Source organism: Castor canadensis, chromosome 13, assembly GCF_047511655.1.
Source record: "Castor canadensis chromosome 13, mCasCan1.hap1v2, whole genome shotgun sequence".
In the NCBI taxonomy this organism is placed as follows: Eukaryota; Metazoa; Chordata; class Mammalia; order Rodentia; family Castoridae; genus Castor; species Castor canadensis.
Window position 1 is genome coordinate 72,966,027 of NC_133398.1, and position 25,984 is coordinate 72,992,010.

At 37.3% G+C, this 25,984-nt stretch overlaps 1 protein-coding gene and 1 long non-coding RNA gene across 16 annotated transcripts in view; one reads left to right on the forward strand and one right to left on the reverse strand.

The window, feature by feature from the left end:
* The window catches only part of Trpm3 (transient receptor potential cation channel subfamily M member 3), an 835,737-nt gene that overhangs the window by 200,040 nt on the left and 609,713 nt on the right, over positions 1 to 25,984 (reverse strand). For all 15 annotated transcript variants that reach the window (XR_012440467.1, XM_074052027.1, XM_074052024.1 and 12 more), the window contains one exon: positions 10,279 to 10,453. Coding sequence is in view for 14 of the 15 variants with exons in the window: in XM_074052027.1 (XP_073908128.1) it covers positions 10,279 to 10,453 (175 nt within the window). In the remaining variant the exon portion in view is untranslated. The remainder of the gene's footprint in view (positions 1 to 10,278; positions 10,454 to 25,984) is intronic.
* Positions 1 to 25,984, forward strand: part of LOC141415442 (uncharacterized) — a 200,619-nt gene that overhangs the window by 164,540 nt on the left and 10,095 nt on the right. The gene's annotated exons all lie outside the window — the stretch shown is intronic.

Below are 25,984 nucleotides of genomic sequence, written 5' to 3' on the forward strand. Positions count from 1 at the left end.
AGGCCCTGCATAAAAGACAGGATCAGAACTGGACTGAGATGTGTGGAATTGCTAGGCAGGCAAAATATGGACCCTTCTTTAATGAATTTGCTTTAAATATTTCAATATTTATTCAGAGAACAAGGTAAGTAATGTGTTAGAGAAGATGGAACCTAGATGGGTGCAGTCTCCTCTGTTGTCTGTGATAATTCAGCTCAGGAGCAAGCAGAATAAACCTCCTGCAGTTAGGGGTCCATCTTCCTAGGAGGCAAGATGGTATAGGTGCAAAGAGCATAGTTCTAGCCCCAATTTGTCTGGGTTGACCACTATTTAGCTGTGAGATGTTTAGCAAATGATGTGACTCTTCTGTCCCCAATTTCTTCATTTATAAAAGGGGATGATAATTATAGCTCTTTCATAATTTATGAAATAATGCATTTAAATCAGGCTCTTGCAAGTAGAAGCTTTTAAAAAGTAATTCCAATGCCTCAAGTGTGCTGTTGGAGAGAGGATCCACAGTGTGGAGAAAATGGAAGAGGAAATGTACATTTTCTCTCAAACTACTTTGTCAAATTATTCCTTTTAACCCCATATACTATCCTCAGATACTTGGGAAAAACTTTATTTTTGTTACATATTCTGTGATGGATTAGTTTCTAGTTTTTAAAAAAATATTTCCTAAAGTTCATCCATAAGCAGTTGTTCAGTTAGCTTGTCTCATAAGCAGTTGTTCAGTTAGCTTGTCCCTCAGTTCAGATCCAAATAGTATTCTACAATGAAGAGCTTATTGTACCTCATCTACCATGTCTTATGCTTATGTGGAAAGCCTTATTATCACCAATTAACTTCTACATGAATGTGTTTCACATTATTGATCAAAAGCATTTTGATTCCTTTATCCTTGAATATTTCTAAGATAACCAGGGTTTTCATTTTTCCCATTGGCTTCATAATTCATTATAACACTTAATGATTTCCTGGTAGTTTTACAGATATGAGGTATCTGTAAGATTTTGGTTTCATTCCCATGTAAGAATAGACATTCAAGGCATGTTAATTGTGAATTCCTTTCTTTGCCTCAGTTGACTTTGTCAGTTTATCACTCCATCTACTCTTTCCTCTGAGCCCAGATATGGCCTTAGAATCCTTCTCAGCACATTCCAGAAAGCCACTACCAATTGATTTGAGCTGGCATCCAAGAAAAAATGACTTGTCATTTCTGCACCAGAGAAGATAAAATCTTAAATATAGTATCAAATCATGAAAACTAAGGAGAGCTTAGGCTTAAAGAACTCCAAATTTTAAGTCTGTCTCTTAGATGCTAAATTGTGGTTTCCATGCATATACAGGAATAATTCTTGACTGCTTATTCAAGACCTTTAAGGGTTTCTGCTTATAGATGGACACTTATTTTGCATTGAATATCCACAGAACACATAATAAACGTATCAAGTGTAGGACAGATGTCCAGTTATTACCATAATAAAAAGGCTTTATTGAAACTAAATGGAGACTTTTCTAGACAAAAACAGTATAGTTTTGAGTTATCTTTGGAATCCCACTTTAATGCATTTATGTCTTTCTCATTGAAGAAAGTTTTGCATGAGGTGGTCAATGAAGTATATAGTTTTCACAAGTACTGTGGTCCATGATCCATATCTGAGAATTGCAAAGGGAATCTAGTACAAAATCTATTAAGAGCATTCCAAACATTATTTATTATTAATGGTACTACAGTGGGTGATGTTAATCCACTGTATTTGTTGCAGCTGCAGGTTCTAATGTCAGACTGGATCAGAATTTATTTCATCTAAAGGAAAGGGATTAAATTCAAGGACATTTCATTATCTGTACCTCATTCAGATAAGTTTTAAATGTGTTTGTGGATTTTAACACCTTCATAACACCTTCATAATGTCATGAGACATTCTGTAGAACTTCAGAGAAAAAGTTTTTAGAAGTGAGAGGAGTAAATAAATGTATTTGTCAGCAGATGTACTCAAGAGCAGTGGGGAGCAGCTTAACTGAGTTACAGCATAAATGGAGTGAGACATGCTCTACAGAGGGGCCAGGTTGCAGAGGGACTTGAGCCCATGCAAAAGAAAGTGGAGCTGACCTGTAGCTTAGTGGTCTTTGGCTTTTATGAAGTCATTGGAATTTTGAAGAGTTCTAAAGCTGCCTTAGGTATGCCTTTAGTAGCTGGGAACCAGGAGGAGAGAAGAAGGCTTTAGGAAAGTGGGTCTCAAAGCATGGTCCCTGAACCAATAGCATCAACCTCTCTTGGTACCCCAAACAGATTTATTAAATTACAAAATGTGACTCAGCAATTTGTGGGTATTTTGTTTTTCCCTTGTATTTTAGAATTTATATTGAATAGACAAATAAAAATATTTATGTAAATAGTAATGCATAGTTAAGCATTTAACATATGTATATATTGCGAATGGCTAAATCAAGCTAACTAACATATGAATTAACCCATTTTTTCATGGCGAGGACACTTTTCTATCCCATTAGTTATTTTCAAGCAATAGTATGTTGTTATTAATTGTAGCTACCATTGTGTACAATCAATCTCTTGAACTTGCACCTCCTGTCTATTGGTTTGTTTTACGAAGTCCTCTGTGTGATTCTGATGCAAGATAAAGTTTGAGAATCACAAGTGTAGGCCTCTACCCTGGTTTCAATAGAACCTCTATTTTGTTTAAAGATTATAATTCTATCTGATATTTCATTTGGAAAAAAAAAGTCCAGAGATTTTAAAAAAGCAAAAATCAGGCACATGGGAGCTTGCGACTCTAAAGGTTTTCAGTGAAAATGAAGTCACAGGAGAGTGGTTAGGAGAGTTCCATGCTGAGCTTCTAATTTTGGCCCTGATGACTGTATCTCCCAAACGGCTGAGAGAGTCCTCTTTTAAACCAACTTACACTGCTCCACTCTGCTTTTTCTCACCTCTTCCCTTTCTCCATTTTTTTTTTTTTTTTTGGTGAGACTGGGGTTTGAATTCAAACCCCTACCACTTGAGCCATACTTCCAGTCCCCCTGTCTTTCTCCTTTTTAATTGGTCATGTGTTTTTACTAGTTAGAAAATAATTGGCAAAAGAAAGAAGAAAATGAACTGACTGCTCTTAAGAAATCCATAAAATAAAAATAGCTAAGACTGTTATTCCTGTCAAAATGAGTGTTTTTATGGTATCGCTTGCTCTTCAGGCAAGAATTTTCAAGTCTGCCAGATATTTGAGCCAGGCTCAGCAATGATAAAGAAGGAAATGAGGTGATTCATGCTAAATACACTTTGCAAGTCAATTTGGTTCCAAAGACTAAATGTGACAGAAGGTATACAGTGCCTGAGGTAACAGGACAGTGACTTCTGAGGAGGATACACCTAAGGCACAGAAAGTAAAGAAGCTATTTTTGGAAACATCAGAGAAGTAAAAAGAGAAATCTAATTTTTATAAAATTTAAAAAAGAATTTCTGAAAGTGTGGTCCATGGATTACTCTCATGGGAATCATATGGGTGGGCTTTTGGTTTTAAATAACTTCTTGGGCTCATCCCAGGTCCATCGAAATCAGGATATACATATGGGGAATCTGTGTTTTAAAGCTTTCCAGGTGATTTTTAAAGTATGCTGAAGTTTTTTCACCACATAATTATTATGACTATTTCCTGTAAAACAAGTAGCCAAGCGTTGGCTAAGCAAATCTCAGAAGAATGGAGTCTCACCTGGCATTTAATGGACTTCTCTACAAAGGACTTCTCTATCATAATGGACCATCTAGTTATATTTTTTTCTGATATTTATTCTTCATGTTCAAAGACACACTTTCTCAATGAGCTGGGAGTTGAGCAATTCTAACGCAAAATTTAATCAATGTAGAGAATAGATTGGCCAATTTAGATCAATAAAAACTTTTCTTTTCATGGTACTTTCTTCCCTAAACTCCTGAGTTTTTTTTTTTTTTAAGTCAATGCTTCATTCTCCTTATGTTGATGCAATATGGGGGGATTAAATAAAAAACTATAAGATAAAGTATTTATTGCACTTTATACTTTCCTAAATAAGTGGAATTACTCTGAACTTGTGGAATTTGGAGACAATGACATAGATATCTATGTATTTGTATCATTATATATTCCACACAGACAAAGACTGCAGTATAGTGCAATCTAGGCCTTTCTGCCTCCTCAGAACTCAGCAATTAACATTAAATTAAAAAATTATTAATTATATTAGTTCAAATGAGAATATATATATATATATATATATATCCTTTGTTAAAAGTTGTACTACTTTTCGTAGTGCGTGTGGTGACCAGAGCAAGCAAGCATTCAAAAAAAAATACCTTGTGGCTGACTGATTCTAAAAGTCATATCATCAATCCTGTCTGTCTTCAGTTAAATTTTAAACACATGTTTGTGTATGGGTATAATCATTTACATATACTTAATTGCATGTGATTATTGATTTGTTATATATGATTTTAATTGGATTAAGCTAATCTTATTTCATTAACTTAAATACGTAAATTCAATTTAATAATATAGTGTACATAAACAGATACACAAAATGCTATCATTACCATGTCAAAGAATTTGTTTTATCAATTTTCTTCGATCCTATTCAAATTGAATTTTTTTTCTGTGTTGAGTTACACAGAAATGAAACTATTCCAGGAATGGTGGAGGGGGATGAATTCAAGTATGATATATTTGATATATTGTAAGAACTTTTGTAAATGCCACAATGTATCCCCACCCAACACAACAATAAAAAAAAAATAATAAAAGCACAGTTACTCTTGGGAGCTATTGCTGATAAAATGTCCAAAGCAATTTATTGGATTTAATTCAGCAGCTATGATATTTTGGAAACTCCCTTTTAGACCCATTGAGAGATGGATTAAGGAGCAAAATAAAACTTTCTAAAATCTTTAAAAATAAAAAACCAAAATACTAGTTTTCCTTTTGGTATTTAGATTGAATCTCAGTGTAGATCCAGATTTTGATGGAAAGGGGACAGAGGAGAAATAGATTGGTTATATTGGCATTTTATTGATAATTGACATACATTTTTCCATTGAGAGGATTTTTGTGGGTCATGCCTCATGCAAGTGTTTTATCCTCTGTACTTTTGTGTGTATGTGCATGCGTGTGCACATGTATGTGGTGCTGGAAATCAAAATCCTGGCCTTGTACTGGCTATGCAAACATTCTGTTACTGAGCTGTATCCATAGCCCTATTGTCTGTGCTCTTGGGACAATGTCTTTATCACAGCCCATGTGACCTACTAATGTATTGCTATCTGTGTTTGAATATCCATTACAATATGGTCAGGGCCATGTCTTGCTCATCTTCTACCTGTTCTATGAACATAGTAGGCACTCCATAAATGTTAACTGGGAAAAACGTTCACAAAATAGCACTTTTATGAATGAAGGCATTGGTGTTCTTTGTCTGTACAAGATGTTTCCCAGATTCCTTGTTCCTTTCAAGAAAGTTACAAGAAAGAATAAGCTTTGATATTTCTTATAGAATATTCTTTAGAAAAGAGACAAGGTAAAATGAAATTATTAAAACTAAAGTGGACACTTCATGTCAACATGCTTGATACATGTTTCCTTCTTTCTTACTTGACATTCCAATTACATCTAAATCATGCTGGAGCATAAGCCATCAAAATCAGTTACTTTCTGAAGATTTTATAGGGACAAATGATAGGGCTTTGACATCCCTCAGCTTTACTGAAAATCTCTGGAACAGCAGGAGGAAATATTTGTGATCATTGCACAAAATAACATGCCCAATGGAAAATGGACTACACATGGGTTTCTAAAATGTTTAATTTTCTGTTATGCTCTCCTATATTTAGTCAATTTGATGTGTATTGGAGAGAAACAAACTTTCCCCATAGCTCTGTTTGTAATGTATAGCTATATAGTTAGAAGATCTGTTAGTAATATGTAGTTATACAATTAGATGAATGCAATGTATTTTTCTTTTTCCATCTCTACTTTGTATTCCACTTATGCCATTGCCTCAGCTGATCAAAAATGTAAGGGCTCTTATTAAGTTCCCTTTAAACACAAAAGTCATAATGTTATTTAAAATATATATTCTTTTTCCAAGAGGAAGACATTGCTCATATATTCACAGTATCTACTACAAATTCCATGAGACCATAAGACAGTGAAAGTCTTTTGGTGTTTGCCTCATTGATCATTTTTTAAAAGTTATGGACAGACTATTACAAAACTTTAAGGCTTTTTGCTGCCACCAGCTGGTTCTGCTTCTTATCCAGGGTGTCTAAAAATGGTAAATGTAGATTATTTTGGGGACAACGACACTAAAGAGAGCACTAGTAATAAAATTGTGATGAAGGAGGAGCATTGTCTCAGCTCACATGTGTTTAGATGCCTTTCTCATGCTGACATTTTTTCATTGGTGAAATACTCGCTCACTGAATGATAGATGAGGGGCCACATTTCTCTGCAATCTGAGACTTGAGGTTGACAATTATCAGGCAAAGGAGTCTCTGCATCCAACATCAGGAGCCTACATCTTGAAAGGTGTTCCCAACTTTGGGTAGTGCTATTCATCTTGATTAGTCAAATACAACAGTGTGGGATCTTCAAATTTAATACCTTAGGTAATTAAATCTAGCACTACTTGGGTAGCATCAATCTCTTTGTAGTATTTAGTCATTTGTGATTAAGAAATAAACTTGATAATATTTACAAAGCAATGGAAGTAGTTGCGGATAATAATTACTGGCTCCTTCTAAACTATGACAGATTAGAAATAGAAAATCCGTTATGACAACAAGAAACAATGGAGTTTGACTATTTCTTTCAGGTGGTATATAACACAAAGGAGTGATGGGGAGAAAAAGACAAAAATAAGAATTTAATTTGATCTTTAGCACAAACACAAAATTTAATTCTAATTGTCTCTTTGTTTATTTAGACCCATTTGTATTGTGATACAGTCTCTCTTTCTACCTCAGATATTCTCATCTACAAAAGCTAATCAGTTTTGTCAAATAGAATTTGCTTCAAGAGTGATTCTCTTTCAAATTTATGTTCTTGGAAAGGAACTGAAAGACAAAAAGGTCATCAAGATTAAAATATATGAAAATTTCACTCATTTTAAGATTATAAAATGTAAAGCTATATACCTGACTATGTTTATATTCCTTGGACCTGTAATTAACTTTTTAATCATATTTAAATGATCAAAGTAACTGAAAACATACTAATTCAGTTTTGAACTAAAGATTTCACAAATAGGGTGTGTTCTGTATATCTAATCTTATATGTACAGTGACACATTTGTTTATATAGGTTTGTTTATAAGAACATAGTTATAATTTTATATTTATAGTGAAATATGTCTAGCTCTGCTGGAAATCAAAGAAGAAATCTTTCCCAGAGGAGAATAAAGTGTAGGTGGAACAATTCATTTTTAGCATAATGAAAGCACACTACTGCAAAATAATGTCCTTTGGAAATGATTTTTTAAATTGGCTGCACATGTGTGGCTAGACAATTTCTTATCAAGCTAAGTAAACATGATTAATTCTGGCAGTTATTCAGATGGCACATGGAAACATTCTGACTTCATTTTATCATGATAAATTTATCATTGCTTTCCTGGAGCAAGAACATTTTTATTATAACACTATAGATTGTACATCTGTGAGTGTGACTATGTAAGTATAGAAGTCTCATTAGGCTTCCATTAAGCATTGCAAATGCTCCATAATAATTTTTAAAAGTCCTCAAATACAAAATGATACTTAATTCTTTATCTCCACACTAGTTATATACAGTACTTCATATTCTTTGTTAATCAGCATGGGTCATATGCTTGTGTAGACCCCATACAAGTTGTAGTGTTGCAACTAAGACTGCCAAATGAAGTTAAAAGTGCATGGTAGTTTTGAGTCTAAATTTTGGGGTTCTGGTGGAATGGTCTTGGTGAAGGAAGGAAAAAAATTACATGACAGGGATCATCAGTTTGAACATTGGATGTAACTGGGAATGCATTGACTTTTGAAATACACAGAATAATAAAAATTTTTAAGTTATGCAAAAACGAAGCTGAGAGTAACTTAAGTGAACTTAGATATTTAAAAGATGGTATTACTGAAATACTGTGTGAGAAACATGAAATCACATATCACATTTTAGCGAATTTTCTGAATATATCCGAAAGAATCTTAGTTTGGGATTATGGGTTGTGCAGACTTGGGCAAAGCACTTAACTTCTCTGACTGAGTTCTAAAATGTGTAACTTTTCTTCCTTATAAAAATAGAAATAGCAAGGGCAACCTTATGAAAGACTTCAAACATTTTTGAGGTACAGACCCAAGTTAATGATAAATAATAGGCATTGGGTCCTAGCTTTCATTGTGTATAGATCAGAAAACCTGAAATGCTATAAGAAGATTCTTGGTTTTATGGAAAGTAAGCCTGCATTCTGAATGTGAACTTGTATCTACTTTGTAGCACTAGAGTAAAATAATTTCAAACAATAGAGGACAAGAAATAAGCCAAAGCTAAACACTGCATAAATTCTCAAACTTCAGAAAAAGTACATACTGCTATGTTTAAGGAAATATGGATAATAGTTAAATTTTTAATAAAAATAAAGTACAATTAAGGATCTTGAACTCCAGTTGGTGGTCACCGTGAAGACCCATGAACAGATGTTCTCTTCTTAGGTCCTATGCTATACAATGAAGAAGTATTTATTATTGAAGATGATGGTAACAAGAATTAGATTTTGTTAGTAAGCAAGCTCCAACTTCCATTTATTATCCTGCACCCTTCTCACTGAGACTGGGTCTCACTGCATAGCTCAGGCTAGCCTTGAACTCTAGATTCTCTTGCCTCAGCATCTTGAGTGCTAGGATTACAGCTCATGGCATCACTCTCAGTTTTAGAGATTATTTTTGATATCAAATTTTTAGGCCTAATATCACTGTCAAGGTTTGCAATGTTACTACAAAGACATCTGACCACCATGATTAACATTACTCCTCATTTCACATATGTAGGCCCTTGTACTATCCAGTAAACCTGGTGTTTTAATGTCTCACCTGTAGAACAGGACTAGTGACAATAACTAGGATTGGGATGGGGAGAGAAGAGATGGTGTTGAGCTAACATGCAGAGTCTCTTTAAGAAAGGCTGGGTAAGAGAGGTAGAGGAAGGAGTGTCTTGCAGTGAGCACTAATTTAACTATAACATGTCATTTTTTATTAGTACAATTATATCCTTGTCTACTTACTAGATTTACAATTGCTTGTTGTTACACCTCAGTGTTCAGCATGGTATAGGACACCCGTATATGAAAAGAAGACTCCATCTGTGTGGAGCTTCTTTCTTCCATTAATTTCATGTGTTAGGAAAATTGATTGGGTTAAGAAGTTATTTCTTTAAAAACTTAGTCTCTCCTGAGTTTTCTTCTTGATCCCACTGGGATCAAACCAAGGGCCTTACATATGCTAGGCAAGCACTCTACCACTGAAGTACATTCCCAGGCCAGTTTTCTTCCTTAAACCATTCACACCTTGGGACAAATTACTTTGATCTAATAATTTGCAGTAGTGCTTGATGTCATTGTGCCCTCAGTGGGGTGTCAGATTGGAGGTGAGGGAGCACAGTCCTCTTGGGGCTAGGGATTTGGACTATTGAGGGAAGCATTAGAGGGATGGTAGCCTAAGGAATGTGCATGGGAAGTTCAAGAGGAGTTTGCAAAGGACCAGAGTGGTTACCATTGCAGAGACTTCACTGTCCAGGCCAATCTAGAGGGACCTGACAGCACAGTCCACCCAACTCTTTGACTGCATCTTTGATCCTGGTGTTTAGGGGGCACACCTCTTCAAGCATCTCTCAGGTCTAACCTGTGCTATTTGGTCCACATTAACCCTGCTTCATCCGTTTTAACCCAATTCCTGCTTTTCCCCACTGGAAAGATGAAAAGAGAGAAGGAGAAATGAAGGGAATAAGATATCACATCGACCTCCTTTCTTCCGCTCATTCTTTTAGAAATTACTAGTGTGGTCTAATATAGACTTCATGGAATTTCCCACTTCATGGGACATTTAAGATATCTTCCTACACTCTTCGCAAACACCCTTCCACAATAAATGTTTGGACAATTTGTCCACAGCTACTTCTGACATGAGGTCTTTGAGTTGCTGAGAGCATACTTATCTCATATCTTCTTTTCCAAGCTTAGAGTACAAGCTTTGTCCTCAGGGGTCTACCATGGCCCTGGCAGATTACCTACCCGCCTTCTTCTGAATATTTATGCCCAAATGCCAGGATGTCGGATGCCCGTCCACTGCCATCACAGACAACGACCGGCACAGGAGGGGTGTCTCGAAGGTACTCCAAAACGATCGAGATCACATTGGGTCCTCCTTCCACAATGAGGGCCACCACTGGAACACCTTGACCGATTCCTGCATTAAAAAAGGAAAAGAAAAGGAAAAAAAAGAGAAAAGAACACAAAGCCAGCAAACCAAAGAAACAAAAAGAGAAACAAAAAGCACAAACTAAAATTACTGAGCATGGGGAGGTAACAACATATGAGGGGATAAAATACTGAGTGAAAAATTTATAGAAAACGCATTAAAAATAATTTTCCTCACCCCAGGTAGTCTATTTGACTTCGCCCTCTCCCCACAATAGTCAGTGTATAGTGTTCCCTAGTGATTACCCTACTTTATAGTGGAGAGCCTAGGATGAGGGAAGAGAAAGGAATTGGTTAACAGAGAAAGCGCTGGGCTGGCAGCTAAAAGATTGAAAGATAAATGTGATCTTCATTAAGTCTCTTATCTATACCATTGTTCAGTTTCCTATATGAGAAAATAGGAAGTAAAAAAATTTCCACATCCCTGGTTATCACAGTGGTAAGAAATAGGTATTTTTATTAAAGTCTATCAAAATCAGTGGGGGGCTTGTTGAATCAACTATTGGCTACGTTAAGGAGCTCTGTATTCTGACTATAGATGATCCACTTGATTATTGGTTCTTAACAACATAGTAGTCATAGTAGGTTACCCAGGACACCTGGCATGTGCTTTAATTGCATCCCTCACTACTCACCAAAGGCTGGTGTTCAGCCTTTGAAATCAGTTGGATTAAGCGGTTTCACAGATTTATCCTAAAATATTAAAGTTATTGATTACAAGTCAGAAGATACTGATGTTTTCAGGTAAAAATTGCTCAATTATCAGCACTGTATGTATAGTTCAACCTGAGACATAAAAGAAGTATTGAGTGCCCATGAGAGATTTGTTTATTAAATTCATTTTCATGTGACATTTTAAGTCTTATCAATGTCCATATAACAACTTCCTTTTGTTCAATTTGATATCACACTGTATTCTCTCTCCCTACCTCCTCAGAATAGTTAGGAAGTTGAGCAATATCTTAACAATGGGATAGTTTTATAGAGTATACAAAATAGTTATCTAAAAAATGTAACCAAAATTCTATGTCACGTCTGTAAAGATGAACCTATAAAAACCATAAACAAACAACCTTTGATCATTTGAGTTCTCTTTCTCATTCCTTTTGCTATGGTTTTATTTTGTATCAGGAAGCTGGCTTCCCACTGACAAATAATAGTCTGGGGTTTGTTTTATGCTTTATTATCAAGAAGTTTTGACTTATGTGACCTTATTTACTTCTATAACATGAGTACTTCAGTCTCATGGAGCCTTACTGCTTTGAACTCAGAAAAGATAGATTTTCATAGTTCAATTTTCATCTTAAAGGAGTCATTCAAAATCCCAGTTACATAAAATGAGTGCTGTTTTAAAGCTAACATTTAAAAATATAAAGAATGATTGTTGATCAAGATAAGATGTCAAGATTTCTTCATGTTCTCTAGAGAGAGTTGGGAGAGAGACGTGACCTAGGGTCCCACTAACTTTCTGTGGATGGGGAGGTTTTGACAATTACTCCTTAAAATCCAAGGACAGAGAAGTTTAAGGTCTCCATGCTCTCTGACCTAGGACCCCTTACAGACTTGAACAGCGGGTCTTTTTCAAGCCTGTTGGGTTCCTGTGAAGGAGACACTTTCCCATTGCTGCCAACTAAAACCGTTAAGTTCCATTGAAAGGCCTTTTAAAGATTGAGGCTAACTTGGGAAGCTAACACATCATCTTCTTTTATTTAGAATTTGCTGTCCTATCAAAAACGTGTACCTCTATAGGGATCTGTATTTTGATATGACTTGGAAAAGATAGCCTGTTTTAGAGTTATTTTATGAGGTATTTCTTAAAGTACTTTGCTTTACTTTTCCCCTTTGCTTTGCTTTAGCACATACTCCCATTATTACTGAATTTATATCAAGAAACAAAATGCCCTTCCTTCTGTTTTATATCAAAGAATATAGCTAGACTCACTGCAGGATTGTCTAAGAGATCCTATAATTTGCCAAATTCTAACTCTTTTTTTTTTTTTTGGTTGACAGTCATGCATTTTATATTCAACTCTTTGTTAGATTGGGTCAATAAAGTGTTCTAACTATAACTGATGAAATTCATCTTTGTGAACTTTTAAAAAATTGGTTATACATTTATTCATATGTGTATACATTGTTTGTGCCACCTCTCACCCCATCCTCCCCCCGCTCCCAGCCTTCTCGCTTCCAGGTAGAATAAATTCTACTCTCAAGCATGAATTCTATCAGTGGGACATTTTTACTCCAGCTCATAGACTAAGTGTGATCTACTTAATGGAGGGAGAAGACCTAGAGTGGACCTTCTAGAATGTTCCAACGTTCTGGTGTCTACAGGACAATAGGCAATATGGCTGGAAATCACTTCCGTTTGATAGGATACATAGGTATAAAGAATTGGTTTTAATAGGCTGATTTATTTGAGAGTAATAAACTGAATTTATATCTTGCTAATATATTTGTCAATGTATCAAAACATAGCCTCTAGAAATACAGAAATAGGATAGGATTTCATATGTTTAATCAAGATGATTAAGTCAGACCAAGTTCAGTGCTGAAAACTGGATGGAGCAGAGTCTCCCTTTTAAAAATATTGAATATATCTATACTTACAACTTCTCTATTTCCTTCAGTGATAGAAAACAGAATGTTTTTCATAGACAATAAAAGCATTATATCCTAAATTAAAAGCATTTTTGAATTTCTTAAAGTTGGTACAGAACCAGTCTATGCTTAAAAATACTATGCTTAGTATAAATTGAACTTTCCAAGATATGGTATCATTAAGCCTTTCTGTCTGTGTACACATACGCACACCCCACACAAACCATTATTCTGATATTAAATAATTAATAATGACTTAAAGCAATGGTTCTTATCCTATTTTTGGAGGCAAGAATCTTAGAATACTTTTATGATTCTGATTAAAGCTAATGACCCTTTTTCTAGAAAAGTAAATGCATATCCAGACAGACACAAAGATATTTCTATTCAATTTCAAGGGATTCACAGATCCCTGAGGCTTATCCATGAATACCATGATAACGAACCTTTCGAAATTTCACCCTAATTTAAGCACATTGACACATTCAGGCACAAGTTTGTGTTATCTTATGAATCTTACTGAGATAAGTTCTAGGATGGGTTTTCAAGCAAAATTCTGTATCCAAGGGAATTATATCTCCTTAATACTACTTAGTTGTATTGATTGGCTAAGCCTTCCAAGGTACAGTTCTATATACTACCCTTCTTCCATTCCTTTCCTTTTCTTCCCTATTTAATAAAATTTTTTTTCTGTCCACACTTTGTTTTCTAAGTTAGATTTGGGATATAGAATAGTTAGAAAAATCTCTAGAAAAATTAACAAATTGGGATCTGCAGGATATGACCTCATAGAAAAGAAGCAACTTTTAAAACTTTTTTTCTTATTAGTGATACAACAAAATGTTTTTGGAACCCTCTGCCTCTGGAGCTGGACTGGATCCACAAGGCTTGCTCCCATCTTTTTTATGCTCAACCAAAAATTAATACCAGTTCATTTGAAGATTCTCGTGGCTCTGTATTACTCAGCTTAGACCTACTGGCTATTAACCTCCCACTCAAATAAAAGTTATTTAGATTTACACTGAAAAATATGTATTATTTAGGAAAAAGCTTGTCTAGAATTCTCTGGGGCATTTTTTGTGTGAATTCTTGTTCTTTTGGTTTTGGGGGAAAGTAGATTAATTCCTTAGTTGACTGTAGTCATTTTTTATTTTCTTCCATAAACAAAGACTTGTAGTAGTGCTTAGAGATTTCTACTAGAATTTAACTTGGGAATAAAATTTAAGTTGTCTTAAGCAACAAGAGGCAAGATATTTGCCACACTCTTCAATTAGAATCAAGATAGCCTTTAACAGCTATAGTTTACAGGATTCCAGGTTGACCTAGGGCTTTCTAATTGCATTCAAAACCCTAATTATTTGTATAAGATAACCTCTTAGATTTTTGTCACATCTCATTCTGTCTGCTGTGCAATTCAGCCAGGGCTCCCTCAAAAGTGGAAAGTATCTAAATTGGTTAAGGAAAGACTGTTGGGTGTTGTGAGGGAGACAGGTGGCAGAGAAAAAATGATTCAAAATTCTAGGCAGGTTTTCTTTTTTTTTTTTTTTTTGTTATTTTCAAGCATTTTTCTTTCTTCTGACATAAAACCCTAATCTATGATCAGTTCAGGCAGTCATGAAAATATTTGGTATTGTAGAGAAATGTCTGGATTACTGAGGATTTTGTTCAACTAACACCTTGGATTTATGTCAAGATCACCAGATATGATCTAAAGTGCTATGGTCCTTGGGGATCATTTATTTGCTGTTAAAAATGGCTCGTATTTACCTGTGTGCTTCTGAGGGAAGACTGTTCTCTACCTAAGTCTCAATGACCAATCCTAGATCATGATTCTTAAAGTATGTGTCATTCAGAAAGTGGGTTTGCACTCTGGGTGAGATGACTTCCTGAAGACCTTGCCCAATCCAAGACTAAGCCTGTCATCAGTAAGGAGATATTTCTGTTTACCAGCAAAAGCCTTGTAACAATTACAAAATAATTAATTCCTGGCCATACTAGATCTGGAATAAGGTGATTCTTAATGTTTTAAAACGTTTGTATTATTCCTGTGCTTGGAAATGGTGTATATTTGAGACTCCAATTTTATGTTGCACAGCCTTAAATTTGCATAATTATAACTTACATAACATTAAAAAGAATTGAACATGTCTTCTTCACACACCCTCTTACTCAAATAACCTAGGCTTTGGTTTGGTGGTTGATCTTGCCAATTAAAACATGATCATCATCTCCTATAGATTACATATTGGGGCCATAAAGACTAAATAACTCTCTAAATATTGCATTTTTCAAACAAAACTTTCCACAAACTTGGGGGACATTAGCTATTCCTGTAGTGATGGAAGGGTAGAAGGTAGACAACTTATTCCCCTCATGTGGATGGGCACAATATCACAGATTTTTAACAAATTTTGTTTCAGAATTAGATTCTTGGTACCCTTAACTAATTAGGCCATCACTTCTATGGTCGCAAACTATGAGATGGAAGTAGGAAAATTAAATAAAGCAGGTGATCAGTTGTATCTAGCTGACAATACTCAAAAGCTTATTCTCTTTCTCAGCCTGTTGAAGGTGCTTCTTACAAGTTAAGAAGATTCTCAGTTGTGAATACATGAATATTCGGCTCCAGTTATGGAAATGCTGTACAGAAAGAGAATATTCTAGTATGCTATATTTTTGTAATAGGAAAATAAAATCTCTGAGCTATTTTGGAGAAAAGTAAGCCTAAGAAAATACTCAGGGGCAGCAAAAGAAAAAAAAACTGCCTAGTTTAGGTAGAATTTCTCTTAAGTCTTCCATGGAAGCAGATGTTTTAGATATTGCTTTCAGTTTTGGAGGTAGGATACATTATCTGTTCAAGACTTGTGTAACAATAATTGGAATATGTCTGACTTTACTTTGAAATGGGTACTAAAGTGAACTAATTTTAGTGAATCTTGCTAATATATTCAATTGCTGAAGGTCAAATCCAATGTAAACTAAACTATGTGCTATTACTACACTTTGGGTACCAGGTTTTGAACTCAGGGCCTTGCACTTGCTACGCAGGTGCTCTACTATTTGAGCCACATCTTAGCTTTTTGCTTTGATTATTGTTTAGATAAGGACTCATGTTTTTGACAGGGGCTGACCTCAGAGCACTGTTTTCTTAACCTATGCCTCCCATGCAGCTGGGAAGGCATGCGCCACCACACTTGGCTTGTTTGTCAACATGGGTTCCCGCCAACTTTTTGCTCAGGCTGACCTCAAGCCACAATCTTCCTGATCTGTGCCTCCTGAGTAGCTAGAAATTATAGGTGTGAGTTACTGCACTTGGAAAGCATTTGGAAATACAAAGTACCACATAAACTCTTAAGGAGTCAAAATAAAACTGCATGCAATAGGATACCTCATTTCTAGATATGTTTTTCTTTCTCTCTCTTTTTTTTTTCTTAGTTGGGAAGAAATTGCTTGAAAGGTGGCTGGGATCTGTACCTGAGTTGGCAATTTTCCAAGACCTATGTTTCCAGCCCACTTTAGGACTAAGTAGGGGTAAAAATAATGTGAATTTCATCAACGTCTTTTCTTGTCATTATGTCTATGACAAATTCTCATACTGGTATTTAACTTAATGGAGTTTTTCCATATACAGTCCTTCCACATTTAAAGTTAATATCAATCTACCAGAATAAATATGCTTGTATATTTTATCCGGGCATGTGACATATCAGCAAATTTGGCTGGAGATAAGGAGTTGTCAAGATACTGAAGATATAGGGTTTCAATTAATGGCATTGCCTCTGACAGTGATAAAAATGGAAAACTAATGGCGCATAGCATTTCTTGTCCATCAGACTGGGAATGTAAAAATCTATTGAATTAATATGGTAAACTCATGCTCTCCTGTTTGTTCTCAATACTGTTTAGCTAATTAATCTGTACATTGCTGGAGCTCCCAGCACTTTCATAGGAACCCTACACTAGCCCCTACTGGAGGCTTTCACTGGGTATTGTCTTCCTACTTTTCTGTTGAGTAATCGAAGGCAGAAGGACAGAACTGGAGGAATGGGGGAGTGGTTGAAAGAGAAATCTTATAAGCCAGCCCAAGAGGTCACTGTGGAAGGTGCACTGGAAACACTCTTCACGTGTCTGCTCTCCCTCCTCCCCCACAACTCTCATATGCCCCTGTCACAGAACTGGCCTGCACATAGCACTGGAGGAGTGGCTTGGCTTCTTTCAAACCTAGGTGAATTGGAGGTCCATCCCAGACCTGCAGTGGGCTTGATCTACCCTCCTAGAACTGGAATGTAGATCCTGAGGCTCAGGTGGATGACTGGGAGAATAGGTGTGACCACGCCCATTTGAGGAGTGAAGGCTCTGCTAGTGGTGTTCTGATGGCACCCTGAGAAGGTGAACCAATGAGCAAAGAAGTCTGTTTGCAGGAAGAAAACGGGAGCAGAGGCATCCTGAAGGAGAGATCATATAACTCAAATGAGAGGAAGGGAAGACGTGTAGGTGTGGAAAGAGGAGGGAGTGGAGGAGCAGGGAAAGAGGGCTGTAGTGTGCCAACCCTTCATACAGACATGTTCCTTTCTCTGTAGATTGCTTTCTTTCTCCTGTTTATTGCTAATAACATTCTACTCCTATCTCACCTCTGCTCTGTCTGTGGCAGTCATCACCCACCCTTAAATACCAAGAAGGTCCTTCTGGTGGGCATTTTTCTAAGCAGAAAAACCCAGTAGACCGAGAGTATAATTTCTGCATACAAAGAATTCAGGATAGTGAGGTTGTTTTTTAATAAGTGGGCTGTAAGAGGAATATTCATGTCAACGCTCGGTATGTGCCTGGTGTCTCTGCTGTGTCAGGAGAGGCTTTATTTTGGAGCATAACCAATGATCATGAGGGAATCTTGTTTACTAGTCATGGGGAGTGGCTCTGCTTCTCTTACCTAAAGAAGTCAACTATGTTGCACGTCAAGAAACTGCACCCTAACAGCTGCGTGGGAAATTGGACTCTGTCCTCCCATGGTCTAAGCCCAAAGGCAAGGAGATCAATGCCTCATCTCTGAATAGCCTTAGTTCCCACTGAGTAGCACCATTTTCCACATCTTGCAGAGGCTAGAATGCCAGTTCCCTTTCTGGCAAGTGACCCCAAGCTGGATCTTGCCTTTACTTTAGTGGGTTTCCCTGGAGGGACTTTGCCCCCCATCACTATCGTCTGTACTTCATACTCTGGAAGGCTGACCTGTCTCACTCTCATGGATCAGGCTTTTCCTTGACTGTAGGCTGCCTGCCTAGAATAGTACAGAATCTGTTACCTCCTTGTAATCCGTTCTATCTCCATCCATCTCAGGCTTCCTGTGGACCCCTGTTTCCATTTAGCGACTTTCAGTACATCTGTCTCTAGTCTATTTTACCTCTCTGCTAATGGAAGCCCTGAAAGCATGGTTAGATTTCATAAAACGAATATCAAATTAGCTGGAACCATACCTGTCCTAGAAGTGCAGAAATTCAGCTCGATATATACCGATATGTCAAAAATATATTTTGATAACTTACATAGCATATAGCACACAGAGCAGGTATGTGAATCATGGGGTTATTTGGGTAATAAATGAGTTATTAGATATAAAGCACTTACAGCCTGGCACTCAATACAAACTTTATGGATAAACAAAGATAAATATAGCTGGGGAGGTAGCTCAGTGGTTGTTTGCCTAGCATGCATGAGGCTCTTGGTTTAATCCCCAGGACCACAAAAAAAGAGACAAATATAAAGATGCTTATTTATATTTATTAAGTTTATAAAAGATTTCTGCTTTAAATGTATAAATGATTCATAAAGATGGATGCAAGAATGAATGCATTTTATATGTTGAAGTGACAAGGATGTTCTGACAGACAAAATCCTTTGAAACATGCCTTTCTAAAGTTTGAATACCCTCTCATTCAGACTGCCAATGTGCTGAGAATGCCAAATGCCTTTGGCTTGTATCCAAAAGGCTAAAACGTTCTGCTTCTGGTAGCTGACCTCTTGTAGCAATCCCCAAATGCATTCTCCTTAGTGCTTTATTCTGCTTATTAAGTCTTTTGAGTTCTATGGGTTGAAAGGAGATGCAAATAAAATCCAGAAACCAACTCTGAGATAGTATATGCTTACAAACTAACTTAGCTTTTGACTTAATGGGAAAAGTTACTCCCTTATGGCTAGACAGCTCTGATTGAAATATTCTGCTCCTAATGTCAATACACTACTAGGCCATCCAAGCAGCATTCCTGTGAATAATTTCAATAGAAAGTGTCCAATCCCATGGGCTGCAAGGCAAGTATTATTTTCATAGGAGGAAAAAGGCAGCATTATTTTCTTTGGGGCCATTGTCTAAAGAATGAATGTTTTCATGTAATTGATCTAAGTCTACAAGAAAGCTCTCCCAAACAAAGCGATCATCTTAGTCTCTGTTGTGTTCAAAACCCACATCAAAAAGCTGACCTTGCCTTCTCTAATGTAAGGTAACTGGAGTGATTCTAACTCATTTTACTTTGTAATATTTTGCCCATATTCCCTTACAAGCATGCCGGGATCTAAGTCAACAGCTCATGCAAGTTCCTTGGCTTTTTGGCAAAATTGATAAGAAGCAAAGCAGCCAGGTTGGGGTGGGATGTGGGGGGGGTGGGATTATGGACTGCAAAAACCTGGGAAGACTAGCCTGTGATTCAGAGAAGAGCTGGTAGGGAGGGAGGTGGAAGGAATGAGGGCGGTATTGCTGCTAATGTGTATTAATTTGCCCTTCCCAAATTACATTTTTTCCTTTGCATTTGTAAAGGAGACCACAATTACTTTCTCCTGCCTCAAGAGTAAAAAGTTCTCTCTTTTTAAGGCACGCTTTTTTTTTTGACTTCTTCTCCATGAATAACATACTCATCCTTCTTTTTCCAGGTTTAAAGACAAGTCTCCCACAGCTTCCTTCCTTTCACCTCCATTAGGCAGAGTTAACCATTTTTGCTTGTGTGATCTTATAGCATTATTTAAAAAAAATGCCATTGAATATGCTTTATAAATTTTCCAAACAACTATGATGATCTAAAAAAAACATAGCACCTTTCATATCGCTTTTGAAGTTTAACCTTATTAGTTCCACATTTGCACATCTCTTTTCCTTGTTAGGCAGACTTATCTTTAAATTCCAGCACATAATGTAGTGCAAAATTTTAGTGGCCCACTAAAATTTTGGGTGTAAAAGAAGGACAGGAAGGTGGGCTATTGAATTTCTATCAGTACATATAGATTTCTCATAGGTTAAGTGACAATGTAATTATTTCCATAGAAATTGTAAAGTGTCTTATGACATGAGCAATTTTTCCTCAATCAGTCAACTGACCTGTGGCCCAAGGCACTCAGATATGATTATTATTATTATTATTATTGTACAGGGGGTACATTGTGATACTTATAAAAGTTCTTATATCATAGTTGGATTCACCCCTACTCCCCAATCATTCTTCTTTATCCTCCTTCCTTCCCTCATTCCTGGAATAGTTTCAACATTTTTCCATTTTCATACATAAGTACATAATATTTCCACTACATTCAGCCTCCTTCACTCTTTCCATTTATCCTCCCATTGGTACCAACCCCAGACAGGACCTGTTTTACCTCCATGTTCTCCATTTTTGAAAGAAAGGCATTTTTGTTTGTTTAAGATAGCTATACAGGGAGTTTCCTTGTGACACTTCCATGTATTATAACATGAATTGATTCATGCCCTCTATTTTTCTTCTCTCTATCTTAGTCCTCTTCTTATGGTGATTTCAACTTAAACATTGTAAGTTCATTCTTGTATAGAAAGTGCATCAAATTCCCCCAAATTCCAGGAATGCCAAATGTTCAAGGTCTCTGCTCATTGGTTTTCCTGTGGACTACTGAAAACACTTCCTGGCTAATTTCCCTGCCTCTGTAAAAATTTTCACATAATTGCTAATTATCACTCATAAGCACAATCTTTCTGTAAAAATCCAGTGGATTTTCATTACTCGTAGATAAAAGTCAAAATACAGGCCAGGCGGCTCATGCCTGTAATCCCAGCTACACAAGAGGTATAGTAAGAGTCAAGGCTTGAGGCTGATCCCAGGCAAAAAGCAAAACACTATCTGAAAACAACCTAAAGCAAAAAGGACTGCAGGTGTGGCTCAAATGATAGAATTCTTGCCTAGCAAGCATGGGGCCCTGAGTTCAAATCCCAGTGCAACCAAAAAAGAAATGTTAGCAATACCCATTTCAACTAAAGAGCCCGGGCTGTAGTATGTGTCTGTAACCCTGTCTGTGTGGGAGGCACAGGTAGTAGGATCACTGTCCAAAGCCAGTCCTGGGCAAAAAAACATGAGGCCCTATCTGAAAAATAAGTAAAGCAAAAAAGGGCTGTGGGGTGTGGTTCAAGTGGTAGAGAACCTACCTAGCAAATGCAAAAAAAGCCCAAATCCTTCAGTGTGAAATCCAAGACTGTCCTTGTTCAGGGTCTAGACTTCCTTTGCATCCCATCTTTCCCCAGAGCTCTCTTTTCACACCCACTCAGCTCTCTCCAAACTATCCTCACGACCCTCTGTGTAGGATTATTTTTAGGTTTCTCCTCAGCCATCCTGGTCTTTAGAAAGAGAATCATTTCCTACATCTTGTCTGCAGGAGAGGAGATTTTCCTGAGCACAACTTTGGGTTTTCTCTGTCCCTTTTCTTGTGTGGCCCCTTGGTAAACTTGAAAGGAATACTGGGTTGGTCAGCTCAGCCTGGCACTTTTCCTGCTGGCAACTGCCGGTCTGGACAGAGTCTGGGATCTGTGAGTTCCTCTAGGGGCCCTGTCCTGAAGATGTTCACGAGGGTGAGGAGGTGAAGGCTTGCCATGGGTTTCAACCTCATTCTGCGTGTCATTATAAGCTTACTTGGCCAATAGACCTAAAGCCATCTTTGGCCACTTGTCCTCTAGAAGCAGTAAAAGTGGTATTTTGTGTTCTACCCAGGACTAGTTTTTGTTCTCAAATTGTTTACAGCTTGGCTGAGGAAGAGGGCTACTATTTATTTTAGCTCCTCGGAGACTCCAACTCGATTTGAAGTCTAGTTCAAGTGTTACCAGTTTCTAAGGCCCTACCCATCTCTCTCAGGCAGCATTAATTTTTCATTCCTTTGTGGTCCCATTGTTCATTTTAAAAATATCTTTGGGCAGTTACTCTGTCTTGCTTCAATGAAAGATTTTTTTCCACTAAATTGTAAGCTGCTTCTGACAGATTCTCCACTCCTCTTAGACAACAAATGCCTGTGAAATACAACAAATATAAAACACACAAAGCTAGGATCCATTCCTTGGCATAGTACAGCTGAGGATACAGGAACATGTAGATTGTTACAAAGGGACTGACTGTCACACCTCAACACTATGGCTGTGTCTTGCAGAAAGTGAAGATAACAGTCTACCAGGTGACATCCTTTCATAGTCCTCAGGTGACATCCTTTCATAGTCCTCAATTACCAGGCCATGGTAGTGGTCAGAGCCTGGAGGAGAACACGCTGAATGACCTGGTTAGATGCTTTCTTTGCACCTGTCCATCTAGATTACATCTGGAAAAGCCCAGATTCTTAGGGACTGAAGAGCCAGTTTCAGTTCAACTGCCTGTACTTCCAAATTATAGCTGTGCTGTTTTCAGAATTGGACCCAGCTAGAGGGACAAAATGTTTCAGACCCTGGGGAGACAGATGTAAACAAAGGTTTCCATTCTTCCCTTTGCTGGAAGGATGCCCACCAAACTATTATTTCTTTGCAGTGAAATGGAAACCAAATTCTGTTCCCACTGAGCTGATTGATAGTTTTTAGCAGCTAAGGTGAGGTAGGCTAGGGATGGCCTTCATTTACCACCAAGTTTATGAAAACAACTAAAATAACTCACTACTGTTACTATACATAAGACTAAGGAAAGGTATCATCATCATTAAGTTTATTGTTGTTTTCTTTTCTTTTTTAGGTTGGACAGGGTTTCATTATGTAGCCCAGGCTGGTCTTGAACTCGAAATCTTCCTGCCTCAGCCTCTCCAGTGCTGGGGTGACAGGCATACCCCACCATGCCAAGTTAGCACTGGTTATTTGAATAAATTATTATTTGGATTATTTTACATGTCATAGTGTGAGTCTAACTTCTGACCTATGCCAAGAAAGGTGATAAATTGTTTTCATCTGGGCATCTGGGTGTCTTTTCCAAACATAACTTGTCATGTTCAGTGTGATTGTTACTGTGACTAAATCCTCACTGAGAAATATGGGTGGCAATGTTGCTGGGAACCTTCTTTCTGCTGGTTTTACATTTCCATGTGGAGGGAGCTCCATTAGTGTTACACAGCTAGCCTCTGATAATCCTTTTCCGCTTTCTGCATATAAATTGAATAACTGATTATGGTGAATATCATCTGTTTCTTGACTGGAGAGAGCTAGTTAGTAAGAGTGAGGAAGATTAAACTTCTTTCTCCTCCAGAAACAAATGTTAGTCATCTTGGTGAAAGTGTCTTTTGAAGACCATATTTCTTCTCTGTGTCTGGAGGCTCAGGTGGACAGGCAAACCCATTTGACCTTCACACTAAGTCATTATCTCCAACAATTTGATAAAAATAATATTTTGCAGGCCAGGAAAGGTGGTTCAAGCCTGTAATCCTAGCTACTTGGGAGGTGGAGATTGGGAGGATCATGGTTTTAGGCTGAGAGATCCCTCATCTCAACCAATGGCTGGGTGTGGGGTTGTGCGCCTGTCATCCTAGTTATCTGAAGTACAAACAGGAGGATAGTGGTTCATGCTGGTCTGGGTGCAAAGCAAGACCCTATCTCAAAAATAACCAATGTAAAAAGGGCTGGTGGAGTGGCTCAAGTGGTAGAGCACCTTGTCTAGCAAGTGTGAGGCTGTGAGTTCAAACCAGTATCACCAAAAAACAAAACAAAACACAAACTTTTCTCTCCATCTGCCTGGCTGCAGTGCTTAATCTTCAGTCTGATTCTTGTCAAGAGAGGAGGATAGTATTTTCGGCTTCCTGGAGCTCCAATGCTGTGAATGACAATACTGCCATTTCTGTTTCTGGCATTCACTTTGCTGCATCATCTATCAAGCCTGAGCCTCTGGTTCCACTTTGGGAACATTAACTTATTTTTAATGTGCAAATATGGCTTTCTCTGAAAGACAGTGTTTTTTTTTTCCTTGATATTTTTATAGCTCCTTAAGAGAAAACAACAATGGTAGCATGTTACCAAAACTAACCACAAGTGGAGGCAAAACAAGGTTGTTTTAAACTACTTTACAGTGAATGACTTATTGTAGTGAAGTCTGCTTGGTTGTTTCGCACTAAGGAAGCCATATAATTTATTGTGCAATCAGGCAGGACACATTTACAAGTGTGTGGAGGTCATCATTGATATTTGGTAGGGCAGGTATAAACCTGAACTATTTAATCTTGGACAAAGCAGTATGCACAGTTACTCTACCTTGCTTACATTGTAGGGTCTCAAACTCATTGCTGATAGTTTTTAAAAATAAATGCCAATCTCAGACGTTTAATAAGGGGCCTTAGTTTGGTCACTGTTGCCTTTTGTGTTTCCTGTGATTGGGTTTCTCCGCTCCACCTAAATCACAGCTGTTCCTTATCAGAGCTATTGCTTTCTCTGGATACATGGAAGGATGAAGCTCGGGGGAAGGTTTAGATCATTAAGCAAAGAAAAACAGCAACAACACAGCAAGCACCTGCATAAATTATGTTCAGGGGAAAATAGCAATTACAATTTTTTCCCAAGTTCTGGCATATCCTTGATGGTGTTGTAAGTAAATCCCTTCTACTTTTTTCTCGTGAGTTAAATGTCTCATTACATTCTGTCTCTTGAACACATCCAGTCTAATAGTAAGGAATCTGAAGACAGTCATGGCCAGAGGCATGCCACTGCATGGGCTGTGGGATGCTGTGGGTCCTTAATTACTGGAGTATTTAACCTCATTGTCCTACTCTGTTCTATCTATGAGAAACAGCTATTTGGTTTTTTCCTACAGCTGGAGCCAAAAATCTATTTGACTGCAATAATAAGTGCTAATACTATTATCTAGAAGATGGGCTATCCTAAGGTTATCAATAAGAAAGTAACACTTAAAAGGCGTGCTCTTAAAACCGTGATTCAAACTAGTTTGAACATTATGAGAAGAGGTGGGTAGAAATCCTCATTTCAAATTATCAGCTCTTCTTGTCTGTCTTGTCTTGTCTAGAACAATGGCTCTCAATTGTAGTACCCATCAGAATCACCAGGAAGAATACACACTGCTGGGCCCCAAGACCTGATCAGTAGGTGTGGAAGGAGACCTGAGAATTTTTAGTGCAAAGGAGATTTCAGGTGATGATCCTGCTGCTGGTTTAGGGACCACACTTTTAGAACCAGTACCCTAGCATAAAGCTGAGGGTAGAAGATTTTTGCCATTTTTAAAAAAGTGAAATCTAAGATGTGCCTCTTGGAGCAAAATAAAGACAAAAGTTCATGGAGCGAGATTGAAACACATCAACAATATGCTTCCACACATCTATTTAAAAGTCTAAGCCAGGCATCAGCAAACTATTTCTGGAAAGGTCAGATAAGTAAATATTTTCAGCTTTGCAGACCTTTCTCATAATTATTCAGCTTTGTGGTTAGAGCAAAAAACACCCAGAGACATGATATTAAGCAGGGACACAGCTGTGTTACAATAAAGTTTTACTTACAAAAAATAGATGGTCAGCTGGATCTGGCTTGTGGGTCAGTTTGCCCACCTCTACGCCTAAGCAATGTGTTAAAAATGATTCACAGAAGGCAATATCTGTTAGTTTGTTAAGTCTCAGAGTGCCTGTGAACAATGAGAAACTAGCAGAGTGGGATTCTGAATGTGAGCCAAACATTGACATTCAT